Source organism: Schistocerca nitens, chromosome 3 (assembly GCF_023898315.1).
Source record: "Schistocerca nitens isolate TAMUIC-IGC-003100 chromosome 3, iqSchNite1.1, whole genome shotgun sequence".
NCBI lineage: Eukaryota > Metazoa > Arthropoda > Insecta > Orthoptera > Acrididae > Schistocerca > Schistocerca nitens.
The window spans coordinates 282,492,218-282,515,614 of NC_064616.1; the positions used below are offsets into that span (position 1 = coordinate 282,492,218).

The 23,397-nt window shown below is 37.8% G+C and overlaps 1 protein-coding gene across 1 annotated transcript in view; it reads right to left on the bottom strand.

Annotated features, from left to right (window-relative positions):
* Window positions 1–3,428: 3,428 nt before the first annotated feature.
* Window positions 3,429–23,397, bottom strand: part of LOC126248248 (1-phosphatidylinositol 4,5-bisphosphate phosphodiesterase eta-2-like) — a 551,756-nt gene continuing 531,787 nt past the window's right edge. Inside the window, exons 14-16 of the mRNA XM_049949098.1 lie at window positions 13,666–13,826; window positions 13,408–13,557; window positions 3,429–3,934 (exon numbers count right to left, since the gene is read on the bottom strand). Coding sequence (XP_049805055.1) covers window positions 3,843–3,934; window positions 13,408–13,557; window positions 13,666–13,826 — 403 coding nt within the window. The 3' untranslated portion in view covers window positions 3,429–3,842. The remainder of the gene's footprint in view (window positions 3,935–13,407; window positions 13,558–13,665; window positions 13,827–23,397) is intronic.

Sequence of the window (23,397 nt, forward strand, 5' to 3'; positions counted from 1 at the left end):
GTTGCAGCTAACAGAAATTCAGAACACCAGGTATTTCCTAGATGTAGTGTGGAGCTGGCAAATCTTCATTTGCATTACAAAAAGATACTAATGCAGCTAATCACAGCAAAGGGTATGTATGAAAAATACATGAAAATGCGCACAGTCTCCTACTAGTTTTGAGTTCAGCATGTAAACAAAAGACAGGTCTAGATAATGACTATCAGATATTCAATGTACGGCTAAACCTTCAATATAATTATCACTAAGTACACTGCTACCTCCTTATGCTCAGTGCATCCATTTTGTTCATCAGTATTTTGAGGTCTGATGTGTCAAAGACATTAGTCTCATCAAGAATTGAGAAAGTGGAGCATCTTTGATGCACATTAAGAAGTCTTGTTGACCACATGTCAGTTAAGTTTGTGTTGCAGAAGATTGTGAGTTGCAGGAAGACCCTCAGTTGTTAAATACAATAGCAGAAAGCCATTATAAAAACAGAGAGCTGCATCCATACAAAGTCAATTCTTGCAAACAAACAAAAGCTGAATTATCTCAAAATAGTTATGCAAGAAGTATTCAAGGAATTTTAAAGCAAGATCTTAGCTGCAAAGTTGTCATGCATTACTTTTGGTTCTACACAAAATCAATCAATGGATCAAAGGCATCTGTCCAGATGATTATTGGCTAAAATATTTAATTCTGTCTTCCAAAGCTTATATGTCAAAGGTTATTACAACACATTTTCTACATTTGACCAGTGATATAGATGTGAAAATGACATATGTAAAAATAAATAACTGGAAAGAATGACAAAGAAGAGGCGATTGAGACCGATGGGAAATCCATTAGATACTGTATCAAAGAGGCAGAGGAACACCCAAAATGACAATGCAGACAGAATTAGTTAAAGAAGAATTAATACTAAGTGAGCAAAATATAGGTACCTACAGACAACTGTTAGCTTAAGGAACATGGAATGCAATATTATGACCAAGGCAACATGTGAAATATTTTATTTTTATAACTACTATGAAACTGCATTCCCACTAAGGAAACACAGACTAACGTCTAATAACAGCAACAAATCTGGGATAAGTTTGAAAGCTGTATGATATAAAGACATGGTCAGCATGTGACGAGTTTCATGCCTACTACAGAAATACAAGACAATACTTAGAAAAGCTGGGAAGGAAGCAAAATTGAAGGCATATGACCTTTATGTACAATCTGCTGGAAACAAGACAATGGCTATGTGGAAAGTCTTGAGACAACAGACATGTAATGTCACTACAAGAGACATCAATATCAAGCTATATCACAATAAAAAAAAAATATCAGTCCGAAGGAAATTAGTAAAGATCCTCAACAGCTATTTTAGAAATATAAGTGGACAACTGATAAGTAAGATTAACACAAATAACCAAAATGCAACAGCACATTCATTTAATATCAGTTGCTCTGCTAGCTCATCGTATCTGCACCCAATGAATGAAAAAGAAATTTTCACCATCATAAAACCTCAACCATGAAACAGTCTTTGGGATATATGGTATACATGATGAAATAATAAAAAGATGTAGTAAACAGACTGTAAAAAGACTGACAAATTTATGCAGTAGTACACTGGCATGAGGGACATTCCCTTCTTGTCTAAAAATTGTGAAATTGAAATCAATATAAAAAAGGGAAAAACAGAAGAAGTTGTCAATTACAAGCCAGAAGCCCTATTTTCTGGCTTCTAAAAAATTTTACAGAAGATCTTCCATAAAATACTTACAGGTCTCTATGCAAAAATACCAAATTCTGTTCACAGCACAATATGGGTTTAGGAAGAACAGCTCAACCAATACTGCTGTCTACAAATTTCTGAGTTAAATTTACCAGAAAGTGAACAGAGGCAACTATATTGCTGCTATATGTCTTGACTTGTTGAAGGCATTCAGTGTTTTGGATCATGAGGCTCTGCTACAGAAATTAAATTAACTAGGCATCAGAGAGGAACCTAAAGACTGGGTCAGGTAGTACCTTCGCAGGTGTAAATAAACAGTGGAAATATGACACACTGAATGCAACATACTTACAAACCTTTACTCAGAGTCAGTGGTTGTACAATGAGTTCATTACATCTTTTTATTTTTTTATCATATATACCATCTACTCACAAAGACTGTTTTATTTCTAAGGTTTTTATGATAGTAAAAATTTCTTTTTCATTCTTTGGGTACTGATGCAATCTTCTATCCTTGCGGAACACCATATTCCATGTCTTGGTAAAACACAAAATATGGTGTTCCCTATGGATCAGCATTTGTACTAGGACTATTCCTTCCATATGGAAATAACTTACAAGCCAACATACATAGCCTAGTAGAATGTTTCATGTTTCTCACGCAATGAGCTAATCAAGAATGACAGAAAAATGGCAGCACTCAACTCCATAATGTCAAGGAAAAGGTCCCATCAACTACAAATATCCAGTTCTCAAACAAAACTCTTGGTCCAGGACAATGTAAGGTAGGGAACTCATATTGACTGTCTCATCAAAAAATTGAGCATGTCCTGCCAAATGATGAGGGTCCTTGAAAGCTGCTGCAGCAAAAACTGCCAGAAAAGTGCGCACTATGCAAATTTTCCATCATTCATGAAGTACAGAGTCATTTTCTGAGGAGCTTCTCCAAACAGCATTAAGCTACTCACAATGAAAAAAGAATCATGAGAATCATAGAAGGAACCAATCTTCTGTGCCTACACATGTATAAAAACTGTAGTATTCATAAAACAGTATGCAATTGAAAATCTCACATTCTTCTTCAAAAATGAAGATGTGCACACATACTACAGGCCAAAGAATGGATCTCTCTATACACTGAACAAAAACTAAGCTCTGCCAAAATGTAGTTCTGCATCTTGCAAAAAATATATTTAAAAAATTACTGAATAACAAATGGTAAATGAACAGCATTGCAGGATTTAAAGCTGCAGTAATTGACCATTGCTTCTATAGACAAAGAGTTCTTTGAAAAATAATAATGTACCAATACCAATAATAATGTACCAGTATTGTGCACTGAAACAGTAGTAGAATTGTAACTACTGAACCAGTACTAATAATAATGTACCAATAAAATGTATTGTATCTGTAAGTATTTATGATGTTTTGTAATGGTAGAAACAGTATTGTGATAAAAGATGCTCAACATTTTACTGTTCATTCTATGTAACCACAAGATCTCAGACAAAAAAACAAATAAACATGCCTCTCTTCCAGCAAATGTCTGTCATAGGTCACTAGAACAATGGAAAATGATTGGGAACCTTATTTGAATACTCAGTAAAAACATTGTTGTTACATTGTTTTAATGAGATTTTCCATAAATTTACATTTTTATTATTGAAAGCAATACAAATGTACAAAATAGATCCTTACAAAACTTTTACATATTCTTTATTTTGGAAAATTCTACATAAATATCATTACAATTTTTTTTTTACAAAATGAGGAGTTTTATATCAGTACAAAACATACAAAAGCCTGCAGAATAACAAGAGTATGAACTGCAGTAGCTGCCCAGAAAATCAGACATGTGTACAAAGAAATAATTATAGTACACTTCAAAATGTATATAAAAATTTCCAAGCGCACAACAACATTTTGAAATATCCATGAGGCTCTCTATGTCTACTAGCTGGTACACTCAGTGTAAGCAGAAATGACTCATCAGTTTTAGAAAGCAGCATCTGCATTCAACACATACAACTTAATGTGCTAGTACAACTATATCTTATATTTACCAAATGCAATATATTTCACTGCATGTTGCTCTCACTGTGTGCTATAGTTGAATTCAGTATTTGCATTTCTACGTGGCCTCTTTAATGGACACATGTACAAAAAGTGAAGCAGGTGAAACATAATTCAGCTCATAATCCATTAAGTAAACATGCCTGTATCCTGAAAATAGAACAGTATTAGTTGTAGGATTGTGCACACATTAATACCAAGCATATATTTGATTACTAGACACTAAATTAGCATATGGTTTTGGATTGAAATTAAAAACTGGGCTACAAAAATTAATTCAGTGTGGCCTTATTCCGAAATAAAACCTTGGCAGGTATCCAGGCCATAAGCTGGCAGCCCACCAGGATACTCGAGGGCTGTGGCCTGATAACCCACACCACCAAAACATTCAAACCACAGAAACTAAAAGAAGGTCTTATAATGTCTGCTGTCTTTTCAGTGAGTATTTAGGAGAAAGGTGTGACATGCTATCCCTGCTTCGAGTAGATGCAACAAGGTACAAGTACTTTATCTGACAGATACATTGTTGCAGCATCTCAAGAATGGGTGAAACAAGCCCAGTAAAGACTGCTCGTTTTCATGTAATTATCAGTTGTAACCTAACAGCTACAATCCACTCTATATTGTGTGCAAACAATTTTCTTTCTGGTTTCATTATATAATTTATGAAGTGTGTTGCTGTCTCGAGATGATATGTTTCTTGTAATAAGTCACTGAACTTGTCATTACATACCTATGCCATACATTGATATCTGTTTTATCATTATGAATGTTTAAACTGTGTGTATGCATTGCAATCTGAAAGTAATCTGTGAGGGTTATAAGAAAGACAAGAAGGAATTGCTATCGTGTATCTGGTAAAGTTGGAATACTTTTTTTTACAAAAAATTGTTCATAAATTTGATCAGTGCTAATGAAAATAAATCATCCTATATACATACCTAAATTGGTATTAAAACATTTGCAGTCTGAAACTACAAGTTTTATAAGATGCATTAAAAGTCAGCGAATCTCCCCAAATTTAAGTATTGTGTCTTGACATTCACAAGTAATAAGTTGAACGTAACTGCAGGATGTAGCATAGAATAGATAAACTTTGAAGACTCTTTGGTGTGTGTGTGTGTGTGTGTGTGTGTGTGTGTGTGTGTGTGTGTGTGTGTGTGTAAATGTTACTCAAGTGAACACCCAATGTGAACAGAAACTTCCTGGAGGTGATGATTTCAGCAATGCTTAAGAAAACAAAAAGAAAATTCAAAGGGTAATAAATATGCTATTCAATGTTACAATACGTAAAATCTTTTTCTTACATCACAGTGAAACAAAATAGAAGCAAAATTAAAAGAGACTTGAGACAAATCTTCAACTTTTATTATGAGCACTCTGGAAAGTTTAATTACCTTTTGGTTTATGACTGATGAGTAATTTTAGGGAGACTACAGAAGTATATGTAATGTTCCACCCCTACATCAGAGAAAAGGCACCTGACAACTCTTAGGAGAAATGTCTGGCATAACAATGGAAGGGCAGGGGTGAGGATTACATAAGAGAGAGCAGAAATTTTATGCATTCAGATGATGCAGATAAAATCACTATCAAAGCTGTGTCTTTTATTATCTTTGACCCCACAATCTCATTTCAGTTTCCGCACCAACACAAATCTAACACACAGCAAATTAATTAGTAACACTTTCTTGGATGGCAAAAACTGCAAACTACAGGAAGCACCAGACATCAAACCTACCACATAAGAACTTTTTCATGGAAATGAAGCATCCATTTTCATCCAAAATACATTTTAGGCAAACTGATAAGGGAACACAGAATGGTGAAATTTACACTGCCTGGAAGGTACTGCCGGCCGGTGTGGCTGTGCGGTTCTAGGCACTTCTGTCTGGAACCGCGTGACCGCTACGGTCGCAGGTTCGAATCCTACCTCGAGTGTGGATGTGTGTGCTGTCCTTAGGTTAGTTAGGTTTAAGTAGTTCTAAGTTCTAGGGGACTGATGACCACAGATGTTAAGTCCCACAGTGCTCAGAGCCATTTGAACCATTTGAACCTAGAAGGTACTAGAAAATGGAGAAAACAAGTTCTTCTTCAGCATTTCAAAGGAGAACATGGGGAACATAACTATTGCTGTTGGAGAGAGTTATAAAAACTGAACATTTTTAGTCCAAAATGTTGTTTTTGGTCTAATTTTTGCAGTTTTATCATTAAGAAACTTCCTGGAGCTGACGATTTGAATAATGCTTAAGGAAAGAAAAAGAAAGTTCATAGGATAATAAATACGCTATTCAGTGTTACAATAAGGAAAATCTTTGTCTTGTGCATGCAGATTTGATATTTGCAGTTTTGACACTTTTTAAAAGTTGTTAGAAAGTATTGCATTTCTCTGTTTCGGTTTATGGTAATAGGTGTTCAAAATGCTTCCTGCCTTGCTGTAAGCACAGCTGTGCTCCACTTTGTACACTTTAAGTATTCCAGAGCATCTCTGCATCTGAGAATGACTAGCATGCTTCCCTAATTTTATCTTTTGTACCATATCACACTGTAGGATGCTGCTGATAGACATGTTTTCAATGCATCTGAAAAAGATACAATCAGGGGGAATTGAATTTGACAACTGTGGCCAACTCATTTGCTCTCTTCTAATGAACCACTAAACAAGAACATTTTGATTCAAGGAATGCCTTACCACCAAGGAGAATATGCTGGATAACTATCTTCCTGCAACCACATTAGAAACAGTGTCGCTAGCAGAACAACTACTACCGACTCTGTTAGTAACACTCATCATTTAATAGATCCTCAAAAGACTAATTTCCAGTAACTTTATCATGAATGAGTATACACCATCTATTTGTGCTCCAGATGTGATGGTTGTTTTGCTTTTGTAACCAGAGAGCATTTCCTTCTGACTAGCACAGAAGATAATGGATATTTACATCGTCATTAGATTTGAAAGTGGCTTCATCAGTCCAAAGCATGATAGTTGTGAACTCCAGGTTTTGATTTAGGAACCAAGAGCAGCAACTGATTCTTGTCTGTAAATTATCTTCATTCACGATGAACATGGAAGTGATATGGACATAAACAATGATAATTGTCCACACAGTACTTCTTCTCATCGTCGAGTCATATGTCACTTTTCATGTAGAAAGAGATGGACTGAGATTTACTGCAGCAAGAATATCTGCACACCTGTCATCTTTAAAACATCTTCTGACATACTAATTACAATTGTGGGTCAGCTGCAGCTGGCCTCATTGCAAATCTGTGCCTCTAGTGACCAAAAAACATTTCATCGCTAGTGCAGAAGACTTTGATATTTCACTGGATAAACTGTTTCTGCTTCCATATAATTCTGGTCACATTCTCCAGATACCATAGGCTATCAAATGCCTCTTTGTTAGAATATACATTACTGAATGAATAAAATATACAGACTGAAAACCACCACAGAAACCTCAGACAATATACCGCCAAGTTGTCTCTTATTAGATGGCAGTAGTGGCACTAGCACTTAGCAAAGGCAAGTTACGCTATCTACCACCAACAGTTCCCAATAGCTTTGGCTGAGTGGTGTGTCATGGTATGGAGTTGTGAATTCCCAGAATGACATGAAATGCTTTCTATGATTCAATTTTGTTTTGTAACCATACATGCTGAAAAATGGTAAAAATAAATTGAACGGAAATTTAAACAAACTACTACGAAAAGTTTCATTATCTTTTAGTTTATGATAGATCTGTAATTCTGGAAAGACTATGTAAGTACTGTTTACAATCATTTGTTTGTGGATTCATTATTACTACTATAATCTCTGTTGGTGTTTAAACACTGTATCTTTTTATATATGCTTTAGTTTGTAAGCCACATGACCATTTAGATATGGTTATCACTGAAATAATCTGACAAGTTCTACATCCTAGTGATACACTGACATCAAGGATCTATGCAACATGAAAATAAACAAATAAAAATAAATAATACATAAAATAATGTTTCACTCCTACACATTGTTGAAGGGAAGTGGGATTTGTTTTCAGCTAATAAGGGATGGTGCAGGGGCAGGGATGGGAATCAGAGAAATAACTGATTGGGAAGGTATCACACTCATAAAATCGACAAGATGACTTTACCATCCATTAAGCTGGAATCAGTTTTTGTAATAATGAGAGAGCTACACATGTGTGGAGTCTTGGGGTCAAGAGTAGGCACATAATATTTTTATTTTTTGTTTTTGTTTGCACCAAAATTTGTTGGTGTATATGACCAAAATAAGTGACAACATTGAATTTTGGTTAGATGCTGGATTGTGGTTGCAAATGTTCAACAGATTTGCCTATTCAGAGTGAAGATTGGTCATTATTTTACTATTCTTTTTTCTCTCTTTCAACTCTCAAGTATACGGAAAGGATACTGATCTATTTTTATATGATATATTCTAAGCAGACTTTATATACACTCATTCACTCAATGTCTTGCATTTAACAAATGTGATGGTGGCAGCTGATATTTCATGTTGTGTTTAGACCTGCTCAGTCACAGTCCAGTGTTTGAAGCGAACTCTTACTGATATTGTAGTATTCGTCAATGATATGTTTATCTTTGTTGCTCATTAGATGAACATTGCAAATTATTTATGATTTGTGTAAATGCACTATCAGCCATTAAAATAACACCATATGACGGTAGCATGCAACAAATGTCAAACTGACAAAGTTTAATACTTGCTTGGCTATACAAATGATTAGCATTTCATTTCAACAATACAAATCAGGTAAATATAATGCCATCTATAAGGGGCAATCTAATGAAACCAAGACAGATGGAAAAAAATAAGTAAACTGTTTATTATTTCAAAAGTAATCACCATAATTGTTACTGCATTTATCCCATTGTGAGACAAGATGGTCAGTGCCTTCATGGAAAAATGTTTGTGGTTGGCTAAGGAACCATGATTGTACCCAGACATGCACCTCTTCATCCAAAGAAAACTGATGGACATAAATGTCTTTTCAGGGCTCCAAATATACGGAAATCACATGGGGGGGGGGGGGGGGGGGGAGAACAGATCTGAACAGATAATGTGTAACGGCTTCCCAGCAAAACTTCTGCAGCATAGTCAAACAACCTAGGCAACACAAGTGTATGTACTCTATGTATGGACAGGGTGAGCAGCAATTTATGGCTGTTTGGTGATGGCACTGTAGTGTATAGGAAGGTGTCATCATTGAGTGGCTGTAGAAATATACAAAATGACTTAGAAAAATGTAAGTTAATGCAGATGAGTAGGAAAAACAGTCCTGTAACATTCAAATTTAACATTAGTGGGGTGCAGCTTGACACAGTTATTTTGATTAAATATCTACACATAACATTGTAAAGCAATATGAAGTGGAATGAGAATGTCAGTTTGGTAGTAGTGAAGGTGAATGCTCGACTTTGTTTTATTGGGAGAATTTCAGGAGGATGTATAACGAGACAGTGTATAGAACACTAGTGTGATCTATTCTTGAGTACTGTTTGAGTGTTTGGGATCTCCACCAGGTTAGATCAAAAGAAGACATCAAAGAAATTCAGAGGCAGGCTGATAATTTGTTACTGATAGATTTGATCAGTATGCAACTATTACGGAGATGCTCCATGAAGTCAAATGGGAATGGCTGACGAGAACACAATGCTATTTCTGCAAGGCATTATTGCCCAGATTTAGAGAACCAGCATTTGAGGCCAACTGCAGAATAATTCTACTTTCACCAATGTACATACTGAATAAGGACCATGGAGATAAGATGCAAGAAATTAGGGATTATACAGACACTTTTAGACAGTTATTTTTTGCTTTCTCTATTTGTGATTGGAATAGTAGAGGAAATGACTATCAGTGAAACATGGTACTCTCCCAATGCATCGTACAGTGGTTTGCAGAGTCAGTCTCATTTATGTGCCTTCCAATGAGTCAGTGGCACTACTGCTTCATGCATTGCTTCCTTCATTCCTTCCTTAAATTATTTACAGTCTTGCAACAGTTATAGGCATTACAGTCAAGATAACAAATGTTTCATAAAACATTTTGACAACTAACCACAATTTCTCGCTACCACATAAATACATTCTTAGTCTGCACTGGTGAATAACACAAGAAGTTAGTTGCTGGAAATTATAGTTTTAGTGAACCATGAACCTTGCCATTGGTGGGGAGGCTTGCATGCCTCACTGATACAGATAGTCGTTCCATAGGTGCAACCACAGTGGAGGGGTATCTGTTGAGAGGCCAGCCAAAAGTGTGGTTCATGAAGTGGGGCAGCAGCCTTTTCAGTAGTTGCAGGGGCAACAGTCTAGATGATTGACTGATCTGGCCTTGTAACATCAACCAAAACAGCCTTGCTGTGTTGGTACTGTGAACAGCTGAGAGCAAGGGGAAACTACAGCTGTAATTTTTCCCGAGGACGTGCAGCTCTACTTTGTGGTTAAATGATGATGGCATCCTCTTGCATAAAATATTCCAGAGATAAAATAGTCCTCCATTTGGTTCTCTGGGCAGGGACTACTCAGGAGGATGTCATTATCAGGAGAAACAAAACTGGCTTTCTATGGATCGGAGCACAGAATGTCAGATCCCTTAATGAGGCAGGTAGGTTAGAAAATTTAAAAAGGAAATTGGATAGGTTTAAGTTAGGTATAGTGGGAATTAGTGGAGTTTGGTGGCAGGAGGAACAGGACTTTTGATCAGGTGAATGAAGAGTTACAAATACAAAATTAAATATGGGTATACAGAAGTAGGTTTAATAATGAGTTAAAAATAGGAATATGGATAGCTACTATAAGCAGCATAGTGAATGCATTATTGCAGCGAAGAGAGACACGAAGCCCACAGCCACCACAGTAGTACAAGTTCATATGCCAATTAGCTCTGCAGATGAGGAGAAGATTGAGGAAATGCATGATTAGATAAAAAAAATTATTCAGATAGTTAAGGGAGCTGAAAATGTTACAGTCATGGGGGACTGGAATTTGATAGTAAGAAAAGGAAGAGAAGGGAAAATAGTCAGTGAATATGGACTGGGGGAAAGGAATGAAAGAGGAAGTCACCTGGTCAAAGTTTGAACAGAGCATAATTTAATCAGAGCTAACACTTGGCTTATGAATCGTGAGAGAAAGTTGTATATGTGGAAGAGACCTGGATACACCAGAAGGTTTCAGATTGATTATATAATGCTTAGACAGAGATTTAGGAACCAAATTTTTAATTGTAAGACATTTGCAAGGGTAGTTGTGGACTCTGATCTCAATTTATTGGTTAAGAACTGCAGATTAAAACTGAAGAAACTACAAAAAGATAGGAATTTGAGGAGACGGGACCTAGATAAATTGAAAGAACCAGAGGTCCTAGAGGGTTTCCGAGGGAGCATTAGGGAATGATTGACAAGAACAGGGGGAAGGAATACAGTAGAAGAAGAATGGGTAGATTTGAGAGCTGAAATAGTGAAGGCATCAGAGGATCAAGTAGGTAAAATGCCAAGGGATAATACAAATCCTTGGGTAATGCAAGAGATATTGAATTTAATCAAGGAAAGGAGAAAATATAAAAATGCAATAAATGAAGCAGGAGAAAGGGAATACAAACATATAAAGAATGAGATTGAGAGGAAGTGCACAATTGCTAACCAGGAATGGCTAGAGGACAAATGTAAGTATGTAGAAGCACGTATTAGTAGGGGTAAAATTGATACTGCCTACAGGAAAATTAGAGTGACCTTTGGATAAAAGAGAACCACCTGTATGAATATCAAGAGCTCAGATGTAAAACCAGTCATAAGCAAAGAAGAGAAAGCAGAAACATGGAAGGAGTATCTAGAGGGTCTGTACAAGAGAGATGTACTTGAGGGCAATGTTATGGAAATGGAAGAGAATGTAAAGGAAGATGAGAAGGGAGATATGATAGAGATGGGATATATGATACTGTATGAAGAATTTGACAAAGTGCTGAAAGACTTAAGTTGAAACAAGTCCCAGGGAATAGACAACATTCCGTTAGAGCTACTGATAGCCTTGGGAGAGCCAGCCCTGACAAAACTCTTTCATCTGGTGAGCAAGATGTATGAGACAGGTGAAACCCCTCAGACTTTAAGAACAATATAATAATCCCAATTCCAAAGAAAGCAGACACTGACGTGTGAAAATTACCAAACTATCAGTTTAATATGACACAGATGGAGAATATTAACATGAATCCTTTACAGAAGAATGGAAAAACACTGATAGAAGCCAACCTTGGGTAAGATGTGTTTGGATTCCGGAGAATTGTAGGAGCACGAAAGGCAATACTGACTCTACGACTTCTCATAGAAGAAAGGTTAAAGAAAGGCAAACGTATGTTTGTAGCGTTTGTAAACTTAGAGAAAGCTTTTGACAATGTTGATTGGAATACCCTCTTTCAAATTCTAAAAGTGGCAGGGGTAAAATACATGGAGCAAGAGGCTATTTATAACCTGTGTAGAAACCAAATGGCACTTATAAGGGTCGAGGGCATGAAAGAGAAGCAGTGGTTGAGAAGGGAATGAGACAGGGTTGTAGCTTATCCCCAATGTTATTCAATCTGCATACTGAGCAAGCGGTAAAGGAGACAAAAGAAAAATTTGGAGTAGGAATTAAAGCCAAGGGAGAAAAAAATAAAAACTTCGAGGATTGCCAGTGACATTGTAATTCTGTCAGAGACAGCAAAGGACTTGGAAGAGCAGTTGAACAGAATGAACAGTATCTTGCAAAAGAGGATATAAAATTAACATCAACAAAAGCAAACTGAGAATAATGGAATGTAGTCGAATTAAATCAGTTGATGTTGAGGGAATTAGATTAGGAAATGAGACACTTAAAGTAGTAGATGCATTTTGCTATTTGGGCAGCAAAATAACTGATGATGCTCGAAGTAGGGAGAATATAAAATGTAGACTGTCAATGGCAAGAAAAGCATTTCCGAGGAAGAGAAATTTGCTAAAATTGAGTACAGATTTAAGTGTCAGGAGGTCTTTTCTGAAAGTATTTATAAGGAGTGTAGCCCTCTATGGAAGTGAAACATGGATGATGAACAGTTTAGATAAGAAGAGAAAAGAAGCTTTTGAAATGTGGTGCTACAGAAGAATGCTGAAGATTAGATGGGTAGATCATGTAACTAATGAGGAGGTAATGAATAGAATTGGGGAGAAGAGAAATTTGTGGTACAACCTGACTAAAAGAAGGGATCAGTTGGTAGGACACATTCTGAGGCAATAAGGGATCATCAATTTAGTACTGGAGGGAAGAACAGAGGGGGTAAAAATTGTAGAGGGAGACCAAGAGATGAATACAGTAAGCAGATTCAGAGGGATGTAGGTTACTGTAGTTACTCGGAGATGAAAAGGCTTGTACAGGATAGTATAGCAAGGAGAGCTGCAGCAAACCACTCTTTGGACTGAAGACTGCAACAACAACACATCTTGTTTTACCAAAACTATCTAAATAACTTGAGGCAAAATTTGTATTTAGTATTTATTAAAATTTACTTCATTTGAATGTTTGAGAAATTAAAAAAAAAGTGATATATTAATTGTTGGTTGTAATATTTGAATGGAGTTCCATACCTTCCGTTACGCTGTTAAACGGGAGTGCATAACTTCCAAGAAATGCATCTTTTCCTGTACTATTCATATCCTTCACAATGAACTGCACCATAGCAAGCTCAGGCATTCTTAGCACAAAATACATTCTACAGTCCCACCTTGGATTGAAACCTATGAACAAAATGTCTTTATATAGGCACAGACTACAAAATATGAGATATATTCAGATATACATTCCAGTCTGATGTTTTTCTGTCAATAAAACATTAATAGGCGTACCATTGTCTCTTACAGAATCTGTTTTTTGTTTCTGAATATCAAGAGGATGTCCCAGTATTTTTACTTTGACATATGGATCAACTATTTCTCCTTCTGAGTCTTGGCCAGGCTTAGGAATGTGCTGCCCACTTATGACAGTCAGTGTGAGGTACTTGGGTTTGCTGAAAAAGATTAGAAATATGTTAAGAAAGCACAAAATTAACTAATTACTATGATCTCAAAATGTATGTGATGAAAACAAGCAGTTTTGTATGTATGCATATTTATGAATTTCTGTGATAAGTACACCACTACCATTAACGAATTTGATTGTGAAACAGAACATATCTTTATGCATCATACTTTGACTTTTTACAGTTATAACTACGAAAGTGAAGTAAGTGGACAAACATGTGCAGTAAAGGAAAGGGTTTGAAATATGCTAGAGCACAAGAAAGAATTTTTAACTACTTGTGGTTTTGATGTTCTTATTAGTTTAAAATTCTTGTTTTATTTATTGTGATACACATTCCACAAGTCCATTATTGTGTGATAGTGTGTGGATGTGGACTGAGTCAAAACATTTAATTCATTACTATATTCATGTCATCAACAATATCATGCAGTGGTTAAAAATGTAAATTAACACTAAAAAAAAATGCCGATCAACGATTATGCACAGAGATTAAAATACAAATTTCATATATTACCTAAACATATAATTGGATTTATATTGTACAAAGACCATTTTCATGACTTACAGAACAAAAGCAATTTGATTTATAATGTTTAATTAAAACAGTTAGAGATATTACAATGGGAAAACACAGAAAAATATGGGAAATAGTCTTATCTGTCTCTGTTATAGAATTCATCCACAGAATAGAAATTTTTTCCAGCAAAAACCTCTTCAGCTTTTTTTTATAATCAGTTATTACCTTGTAAGGACTTAATATCACTTGGAAGTGAGCTGAAGATTTTTGAGCTAGTATGTTTTGCACCTTTTTGCACCAGAGACAAATTTTTCTGGTTGCAGTGTACATCACATTTGCTTCTCATCTTGTGATGGTGATGTGACTCTTTCATTTTAGAGTGAGAAGAATTGTGAAACATGAATGTCATGATCAAAAAGAGATCTTGTGAGGTGGTGGCTAGTATCTCAACTTCCTTGAAGAGATTACAACATGAGGTTCTTGGAGACAATCCAAACACTACTCACTCAAATGCTTTCACAATGCAAAGATTTGTTAATAAAATGGAAGTAGCCAAAATAGGCAGTTTTTGAGACACTGATGTCTCCGATTATGGAGATTATCCTGATGCCAGATGTTGCTGAGCTTTTCGAGGTTCAGAGGATGAGGCATCCCCTGTTAAGCTTGTTATCTATAAGGGCAGATCAAATATAAATGGGACTTTATTTTTTATTTAAATTCATTTATTGAAAAACCCAAGGCAATTATAATTTATTTTTCCACATAGTCTCCCACTTTGAAAATGCATTTGTCCCAGTGTATGGGCAGCTTTTTGGTGCCCTCATCATAAAAAGAACTGGGCCATTTCACCAGCCAGTTGCACACGAAGTCTCCCACACTCTCATTGTCTACAAATGGTCACCCTCCTAGAACTCCTTTAAGCAGTCCAAATAAATGGAAATTGCAAGGTGATAAGTCCAGGCAATAAGGAGGATGATCAAGTGTAGTCCAGTGTATTTCCTAAAGCTTGGAGACAGTTAGAGCTGCAGTATGGGGTCTTGCATTGTCGTGGAGAAGGATGACCTGTCGAATCGATTGGTCACGTCTTTTTCGGTGATACGCAACTCTCGCCTTGTTCAACAGTATGCAGCAGTAAGCAGCATTGATTGTGCATTGCTCATGCAAAAAATCAATCAGCAAAATGCCTCACTGGTCGAAAGAACTTTGCCAGATAACAGTTGAGCCTTGGCTTTCACTGGTGCTGTCTCACTTTCCCTCCGCCACTCCTTACTGGCTTGTTTGGATACTGGAGTGTAGTGATGAACCCATGTTTTGTCGAAGGTGACAATCCAACTCAAAAATGCACCTTCTTCTGCAAACTTTGCTGTAAGCCTCTGACAGACCTCCAAACGTCTCAACTTCAGATTTTTGGTCAAAAATTTAGGAACCCATCTGAAACTCACTTTACAGTACTGCAGGTCATTTGTGATGATTGCTTGACAGCTCCCATAACTGATTCCAGCATTTTGTGCTATTTCTGATACTCTCACTTGTTGAGTGTCATCAATAATGTCTTTAACCACACGAATGTTTATCTGTAATGCTGGTCCGAGAACAGTGATTGTGATGCTGATTTTCGACATGTTCTTGTCCTTCCTTGAACTTTTTATGCCAGGAAAACCCATGTGTCCTTGACAATGTTTTATCACTGAACTGTACAGTCAATCTGTGACAAATTTCTGCCACTGTAACTTCTTCACAAGCAAGAAATTTGATAATTATGCATTGCACAATGGAGGGGTGCATCTGTTGCTCAGACATTACTGACAAAATGGTGGCAAATACCTAACAGCATGCTCTCCTCACTTCTAACGGTCCCACCTAAGCATAGCAGAAGCGCTGGGCCAGTCCTACCAACTATTGATCTTCAGGAACAAAAATGCCATTTATATTTAATCCCTCCTCGTATATAGAGACCTAAGAATTCTGAGCAGTATACCCTCAGTATTTGATGGCTCTCATGTGTGATAATAGCCTCCTGTGGACCTTTTTGATCAGAATTCAACTGAGTGTAACTGGTTTTGCTGAAGATTATTACCAGAGAGTTTGCTGTGAACCATTTCAGAATGTCTGTAAGTAATTGGCTGATGTTAAAATCTTAGGCCAGTGGATGTTTTGTTGTATATCAACATGGTTATGTCATCTGCAAACATTATGAATTTTCTTGCTTTGTAGGGGGGCAGAGATAGGTCACTGATGTATATAAGAAAGAGTAGGGGCCAAGGTCAGAATGTTGTGGCACTCTATAATGTATCATTCCATAGTCGTAATCTATCTCTCCTATCTGCATGTTGTTTCCATTTAACACTACATTCTGTTGTCTGTCCTGTAGACAGGACTTTAGCCAGTTACCTAATTGTCCTCTGATGCCATAGTGGCATGATTCCTGTACAAGTATTCTATGATTGACACAATCAGGAACCTTAAGAAAGATCATGAAATATATCACTTCTGAAGCCAAATTGGTTTTTCCTGTTTGCTTGAAAAATTCTTGACACCTCTTGAGATTTTGCTTTTTAAGGAAGTGATCATTTTCCTTACTTCTTGTACTGTTACAGGGACTATACCTGTCTGTTCTACAGAATTGGAGAAATCTTCTTTCACAGTTTTAATGGCCTTTTCTAAAGAGCCATGACGTTATTTTTTCTTGGCAAACTCACTTAAAAATGCTAATTAAGGATTTTTGCCTCAGTCTCTTAATAGTGTACTTATTTACCTTCAGCATTTAGAACAATGTTTTCAGTCCTAGATGGACATACTGCACAAGTCTTACTCCTTATCACCTCCCATATTGTGTTCATTTGTGTTATTAGATTTATTAGTTTTGAAACTTAAATCCAAACTTTTAGACTTCTCAATAACTTTACTTAGTATTTTACAATATTTTATAGTGATTTTACTGTATGGTGTTGTCTAAATTTTTTTATGTGATGTACAGCTCTCATTTTCTTTTGCAAGAAGTCTTTGTACTGGTGGTGATCCATAGCTGATTGATGGATTCTTCAGTTTGGACCTTATATATCCTTTTTGGGAAGGTACTTTTAGATATTAGTGACACTCCATTACTTAAGAAAATGTACTTCGAATTAGCATTGTCTGCATTATACATAGGCCTCCAGTTTATGTCTTCTACACATGATTGAAAAGTTTGGATAATTTCATCATCAGTTGTCCTTATTACTTCCCAATGGAGACCACTTTCATTCTCATGACCACTTGTACTGTTAATAGAGAATTGTTGTCTGTCTTGGTCAGAGAGATGATTCAACACTTGCCTAGCAGTTACAGCACGATGTGCTTGTACATTGAGTTATTCCAGTGTGGAAACTGACTATAGAAGCAAGATTGTATGTGGACATTAAATTTTCTGGTTAACAACAATTCTATGGCAGGCACTTAGAAATGCCATTCTAAACAAAAGTTGTTTACATTAATTGCACTATTTGTGACATTTTTTTTAACCTAAATAGCAACACAACCTCTTTCTTCACACTTTACACAGAGTTAACATACTAAGTTATAGGTATTTATCACAAGTAACAGAAGTACCACGATGATCACTAAAACACAGAATATGGTCACAATCTTTACCTTCTTGTTCATGGACATTGACTATAACATCACTGATCGTATTGCAGATGACTCAATTATTTTGGTGGCAAATTTCCAGTTTTTTATTTACAGAAGTAGTTACATGGTTTTCTGTAAAAGCGCAACTTAGTTGAAGGTCTGGGAAAGGTATTTTTTGCTACCCATTTTTGCAATATGATCTGTTCCCATACACTGAAAGAATGTCTGTCCATAAGCAGCTTTATCAGGTTTTTCACCAGCCAGATGTCTAATGTGGTCTGTCTATGTTCACTGCCTTTCCTACGATTTTCTTGTAATGTGGTGCACTCTTTGTTCAAAACTGACTGTCTTGAGTTCACATTGGTGCTAAAATTTTTCATGACATTACAAACTGAAGTCACTAAATGGATTTTTCCATGCCAGTTAAGGCGAAGTTCATGAATTGTGTAACGATCTCTACTGGTACTAAATTTGTGTTTTCTAATATTTCCATAATAATACACTCTATACAACAGTGAAAAGTCCTGTGGAGTACTAACAGTGGAAAAGTCATCACTAAGTTTCTGGAAGTGTCAGCACACACACACACACACACACACACACACACACACACACAGAGAGAGAGAGAGAGAGAGAGAGAGAGAGAGAGAGAGAGGAGCTTCATTACAGCAGCTCATTATGCTGTAGGCAAAAAAATTTTTTTTTAGTCTTTTTGCTCTCAGGAAGGTCACTGTTGAAAGCTTAACAACTATTTCAGTCTTGTTTGTGTGCTTGTCTATAGATCAATGTCTCAACTATGCAGTGAGTTGCTACCTTTACCCTTTCTGTTGTTGATATTAACATCTGTGAAATTCATACATTTTTCACTGGTGACTGCCATTCCCCAACGCTGTTTCTTCATCACAGTGAAGGTATTTCATCATTTACTCAGTTCTTGGAGAACGTACACAATATTTTGACATGAAAAACTAAGTTTAAGAGCTGTTGAATAATATCTTTTTCAATACTGACAAACAGTCACATATATTGTCTTGAATATACCCAGCATCAGGTTTTGGACAGAGGTAGGCAATTTGAAATGGCATATGTACCAAGAAATACTAATCGTAAGAAAATTACATCTTTGTGGATACTTGCATACTGTGATCTGGTGAAGGTACAATTACAAAGCTTAATAAACTGATTTCATTTCTAAATGACAGTTTCTTGAACACAGTATGCTGAAATTGTTTTTCACTGCTGCACTCAGTGACTGCTAGGACTTCCATCAAAATGCAATTGAGTAATACAATAATACAAGTTTTGTTAGGAAGGTAGGGTAATGGAAAATGGAAATGAGCATTTGGTGTCATTGGCCGGGAGGCCCCTTACGGGGCACGTCCAGCCGCCTTGGTGCAGGTCTTATTACATTCGACACCACATTGGGTGACCTGCATGCCAGATGGGGATGAAATGACGATGAAGACAACACAACATCCAGTCCCTAAGTGGAGAAAATCCCTGACCCAGCCGGGAATCAAAACCGGGCCCCTTAGGACGGCAGTCCGTCACGCTGACCATTCAGCTATCGGGGCGGACAGGTAGGGTAACGCAGATGCGTATAATGTTGGTGCAAGTATACAGAACAGAGCTGTGAGAAGACAATGTGTTTAAGAATGTTTCAAATGTTTTAGGATGGAAAGGAAACAGCTGATGATGGTGTGCCACATTTGGGCTCAACATTATTGCTAAGCCTAATCACAGACAGGAAGCAAATGTAATGGATACTTGTACAGAATCAAATATTGTCTCTGATAGTGATGTCAGAGGAACTGAGGATTAGCAATAATAGTATTGATACCAACTTTCACCAATGTTTTTGTAAGCTGAAGTTACATCCCTGATTTGCACTGTGCCAATTGACTGGTGAAGGATAGGCAACATGAATGTATGTGGCTGAAGATTTCATTGATATTTGTGACTAAAATTAATTTCTCTGCAAATCATCTTCAAGAGGTAAGAGACTTGGTGATACAATTTCAACCTAAAGTAGAACCATCTTTCTATGGTGATATGGTGATGCCATATCAGCCTGGGGTATACACTGTCTTCCTGCCATATTGATGGGCTAACAAATGTGTGTAACATCAATGCTTCAACTACCTCAGACAAAGGTTTCAGTGTCAATAACCAGCAATATTATAATTGTTGGCAAAATTGTACTGCGATGAACGAAGCCTACAATGAAGACAAATAAAGGTATTATGTCTGTAAATTCAGTTGTATTTTCTTGTAATATCTCAGAAAACCCTATTCAAACATCTGGTATATCTGTTAAGTTATGCCAGTGATGAGCTTCATATAAAAATATATACATACTAACGAAACCTCAATTATTTGTACATTTTAAAATCTCTCTCTTTTTTTTTTTTTTTTTTTGAGAAATAATCACAGATTATCGTATGGAAGTCACAGAAATTTGACAATTGCACCTAGATGGGTACATGTCAGTATCAAATTACTATAGGCCTATGCATAATATGAGATATGGGGCTGGGGAGTGGCTATAAGCACTAAAAGCAGAATTAAGTCCCAGACCATAGACCACATTGAACACTGCATTTCAGCTACCTGAGTGCTATACTTTTGTAATAGACTTAGAAACATACAAGTCAGCAGTTTTGACAATCTATAAGCCCCTAAAAAGAATTGTTGGACTTCATTAAGCATTTACAGGGGGGGGGGGGGTTACAAATAAGACTCAGTAGAAATAACTGGAAAGTGGAGATCTCAAGACAGATTTCATCTCAAATAGTTCTGATCCTATGTCCGGACTTGATTTAACCACCACAGTAACATTCCCAATGAAATCAGAATGACATATTGCAACAGCAATTGAAATTGTGTTTCTAAATGGAACTGTAATTAATGAAATACTTCTGAACCACATAAGAAATTGTTTATCTGACCATGATGATCAAATGACATAATTATTTCCTTCTGTCCTAAACAGATTTTTACATCATGAATAGAATTTTCCTTTACAACAGGTCAGAGACATTTATAGCTGAAGTCAAGAAAAAGGATGCTTAACAAGTGGAATCAAAACCATCTACTGTGCACAAAAAATTCAAAATTCCATGAATAAAGTAAGGTCAACTTGGAACATTCTTAGGCATGAAATGAATAAACTTCTCAGGAGAAATGATATTGTATTCTCAGATGACAGTAGCAACAAGACAGTAAATTCAAATCATTGGCTACTAAATTCAATGAATTCTTCCTAACAAAAGCTAAAAAAATGGAGACAAAAATGGCCCATCAAATGGATGATAAACTGAAGTGACAACAGCATATGGAAAATTTAAGCAGAAGCTCAGTTCTACATGCTTTGTACTAAGAAATCTTTGTCACTGTGTTGACCTGCAGACAGGGTTGTTAGCATCTTTTGCATACTTTCACTCCATTTTGCTCTATGTCATAATATTTTGGGAAGTTGCATCTAATATGAACAAAGTATTTATTCTAAAGAAATATGCAATAAGACCATTGTGTAAAGTTGATAATCAAACATCTTGCAAAAACCTCTCCAAGGATCTAGGAATTCTTATGCTTACATTCCAATTTATCAATTCCCTAATTTTTGGTTAATAATAAGAGTGAAGTTAGGATGGACACAACAGTTCACAACCACAGCACTAGAAGTAGAAATAATTTCTGTTATAACCTTTAATCACTAATAAATTGCGTGGATATACAAAAGTAGAAACAATAGCAGGTTACATGCTATTCACTCCGTATCTGTCATTCGACCGCCGTGCCGTGACATGCGGCCGGCGCCGTTCATAGCTAGGTGGCGCTCCCGCGCTCGGCCGAGCTGTGGAGCGCCTCTATTGCCGTGTTCGCTTACTGACGTAGCGGCACTTTTAAATCTCATGGCACTGTCACAACACTTTTCCCCCCTTGAAAAAAAACACTCACTTCCTTGGAGACACGGACAGTGTGGAGACATCCATAGCCTCTTGGGAGGCCCCGAGAAAATCCCGTGGAGAAACACGAGAGTATGGTCAAAAATGCCCAGGACGGAAGCTTGCGCGTGGAACGTGCCTCCTGGACGAGATGATGGGTGAAAACTCCGGAGCAGCATCCATAGGTGTCGTGGACCTGGGGGTGTGCTCCAGCGAGATTGGTCCCAGAGAAGGCGGCGTCGCGACTGGGGCCGGTTCCGGCGTACTCGGAAGCGGTAGCGTCATCGGCTGCAGCAACACGCACGGAAGATTGGCAGCAGCGACAGGACTGGCTTCTCGGGCTGGTGGAGACGAAAGAAGGGGTGGTGGCACCGGCGTGGCCACCACCCGTGGGTGCATCTGGTCGTAATGGCGAACAACCATGCCGTCGTCCGTACGTATTTCACAAAGCCGGTAGCCGCGAAGAGCCTGGACCACCCCTGGAATCCATTTAGGGCGAGATCCATACCCTCGTGCCCACACGTCGGCACCCACCGAGTATTTTCCGGCACTAGGGGACACAGTACAAGGCCTGACAGGGTGAAGCAGATGCAGTAGAGTGCGCGGTTGGCGGCCATGCAAGAGTTCAGCAGGGCTGCGATCACCCAGAGGCGTGAAGCGGTAAGAACTCAGAAATTGCAACAGAGCGTCATCTGTGGAAAAATCACTAAGGAATTTTTTCATCTGGCTTTTAAAAGTGCGGACAAGGCGCTCGACCTCCCCATTCGATTGCAGATGGACGGGCGGTGCTGTAACATGATGAATCCCTTGTCCAGTACAAAAATCACGGAAGGCCTGTGAAGAGAACTGAGGGCCATTGTCTGTGACAATCGTGGATGGAAGACCTACTAGCGCAAAGATTTTGGACAAAGCCAGCGTCGTCGCCGCAGTGGTGGGCGACTGACATCGAACAACAAACGGAAACTTCAAGAAGGCATTAATCAACAGTAGCCAATAAGTGCCGAGGAAGGGGCCGGCACCCGTTCCCACGGCTGCACCGGATCAGGCCACGGAGACGGCATTGTACGGGGTACAGCCAGTTGTTGAGCACACTGACCACACGCAGCGACCATGTGGGCGATGTCCGAATCAATACCGGGCCAATAAACGTGCCTGCGGGCCAGCGACTTAGTCCGAGATATCCCCCAATGGCCTTCATGCAATAGTTTGAGAACATCTTTGCGAAGAGAGGCTGGCACCACGACCCGTGGAGATGCGCCATCCGTGGCCAGAAGAACAACACCCTCACGAACAGACAGACGAAGGCGCAGGGCATGGTAGTTGCGAAGGGGATCCGATGCCCGGCCCTTGGTCCTGTCCGGCCAACCCCGTTGTACAAAACCGATCACCTGACGCAGGACCGGGTCCGGCGCAGTAGCCGACGCGACCTGCAAACCTGTAAGTGGAAAACCCTCGACTGCACGACGTTCTTCCTCATCAATGTG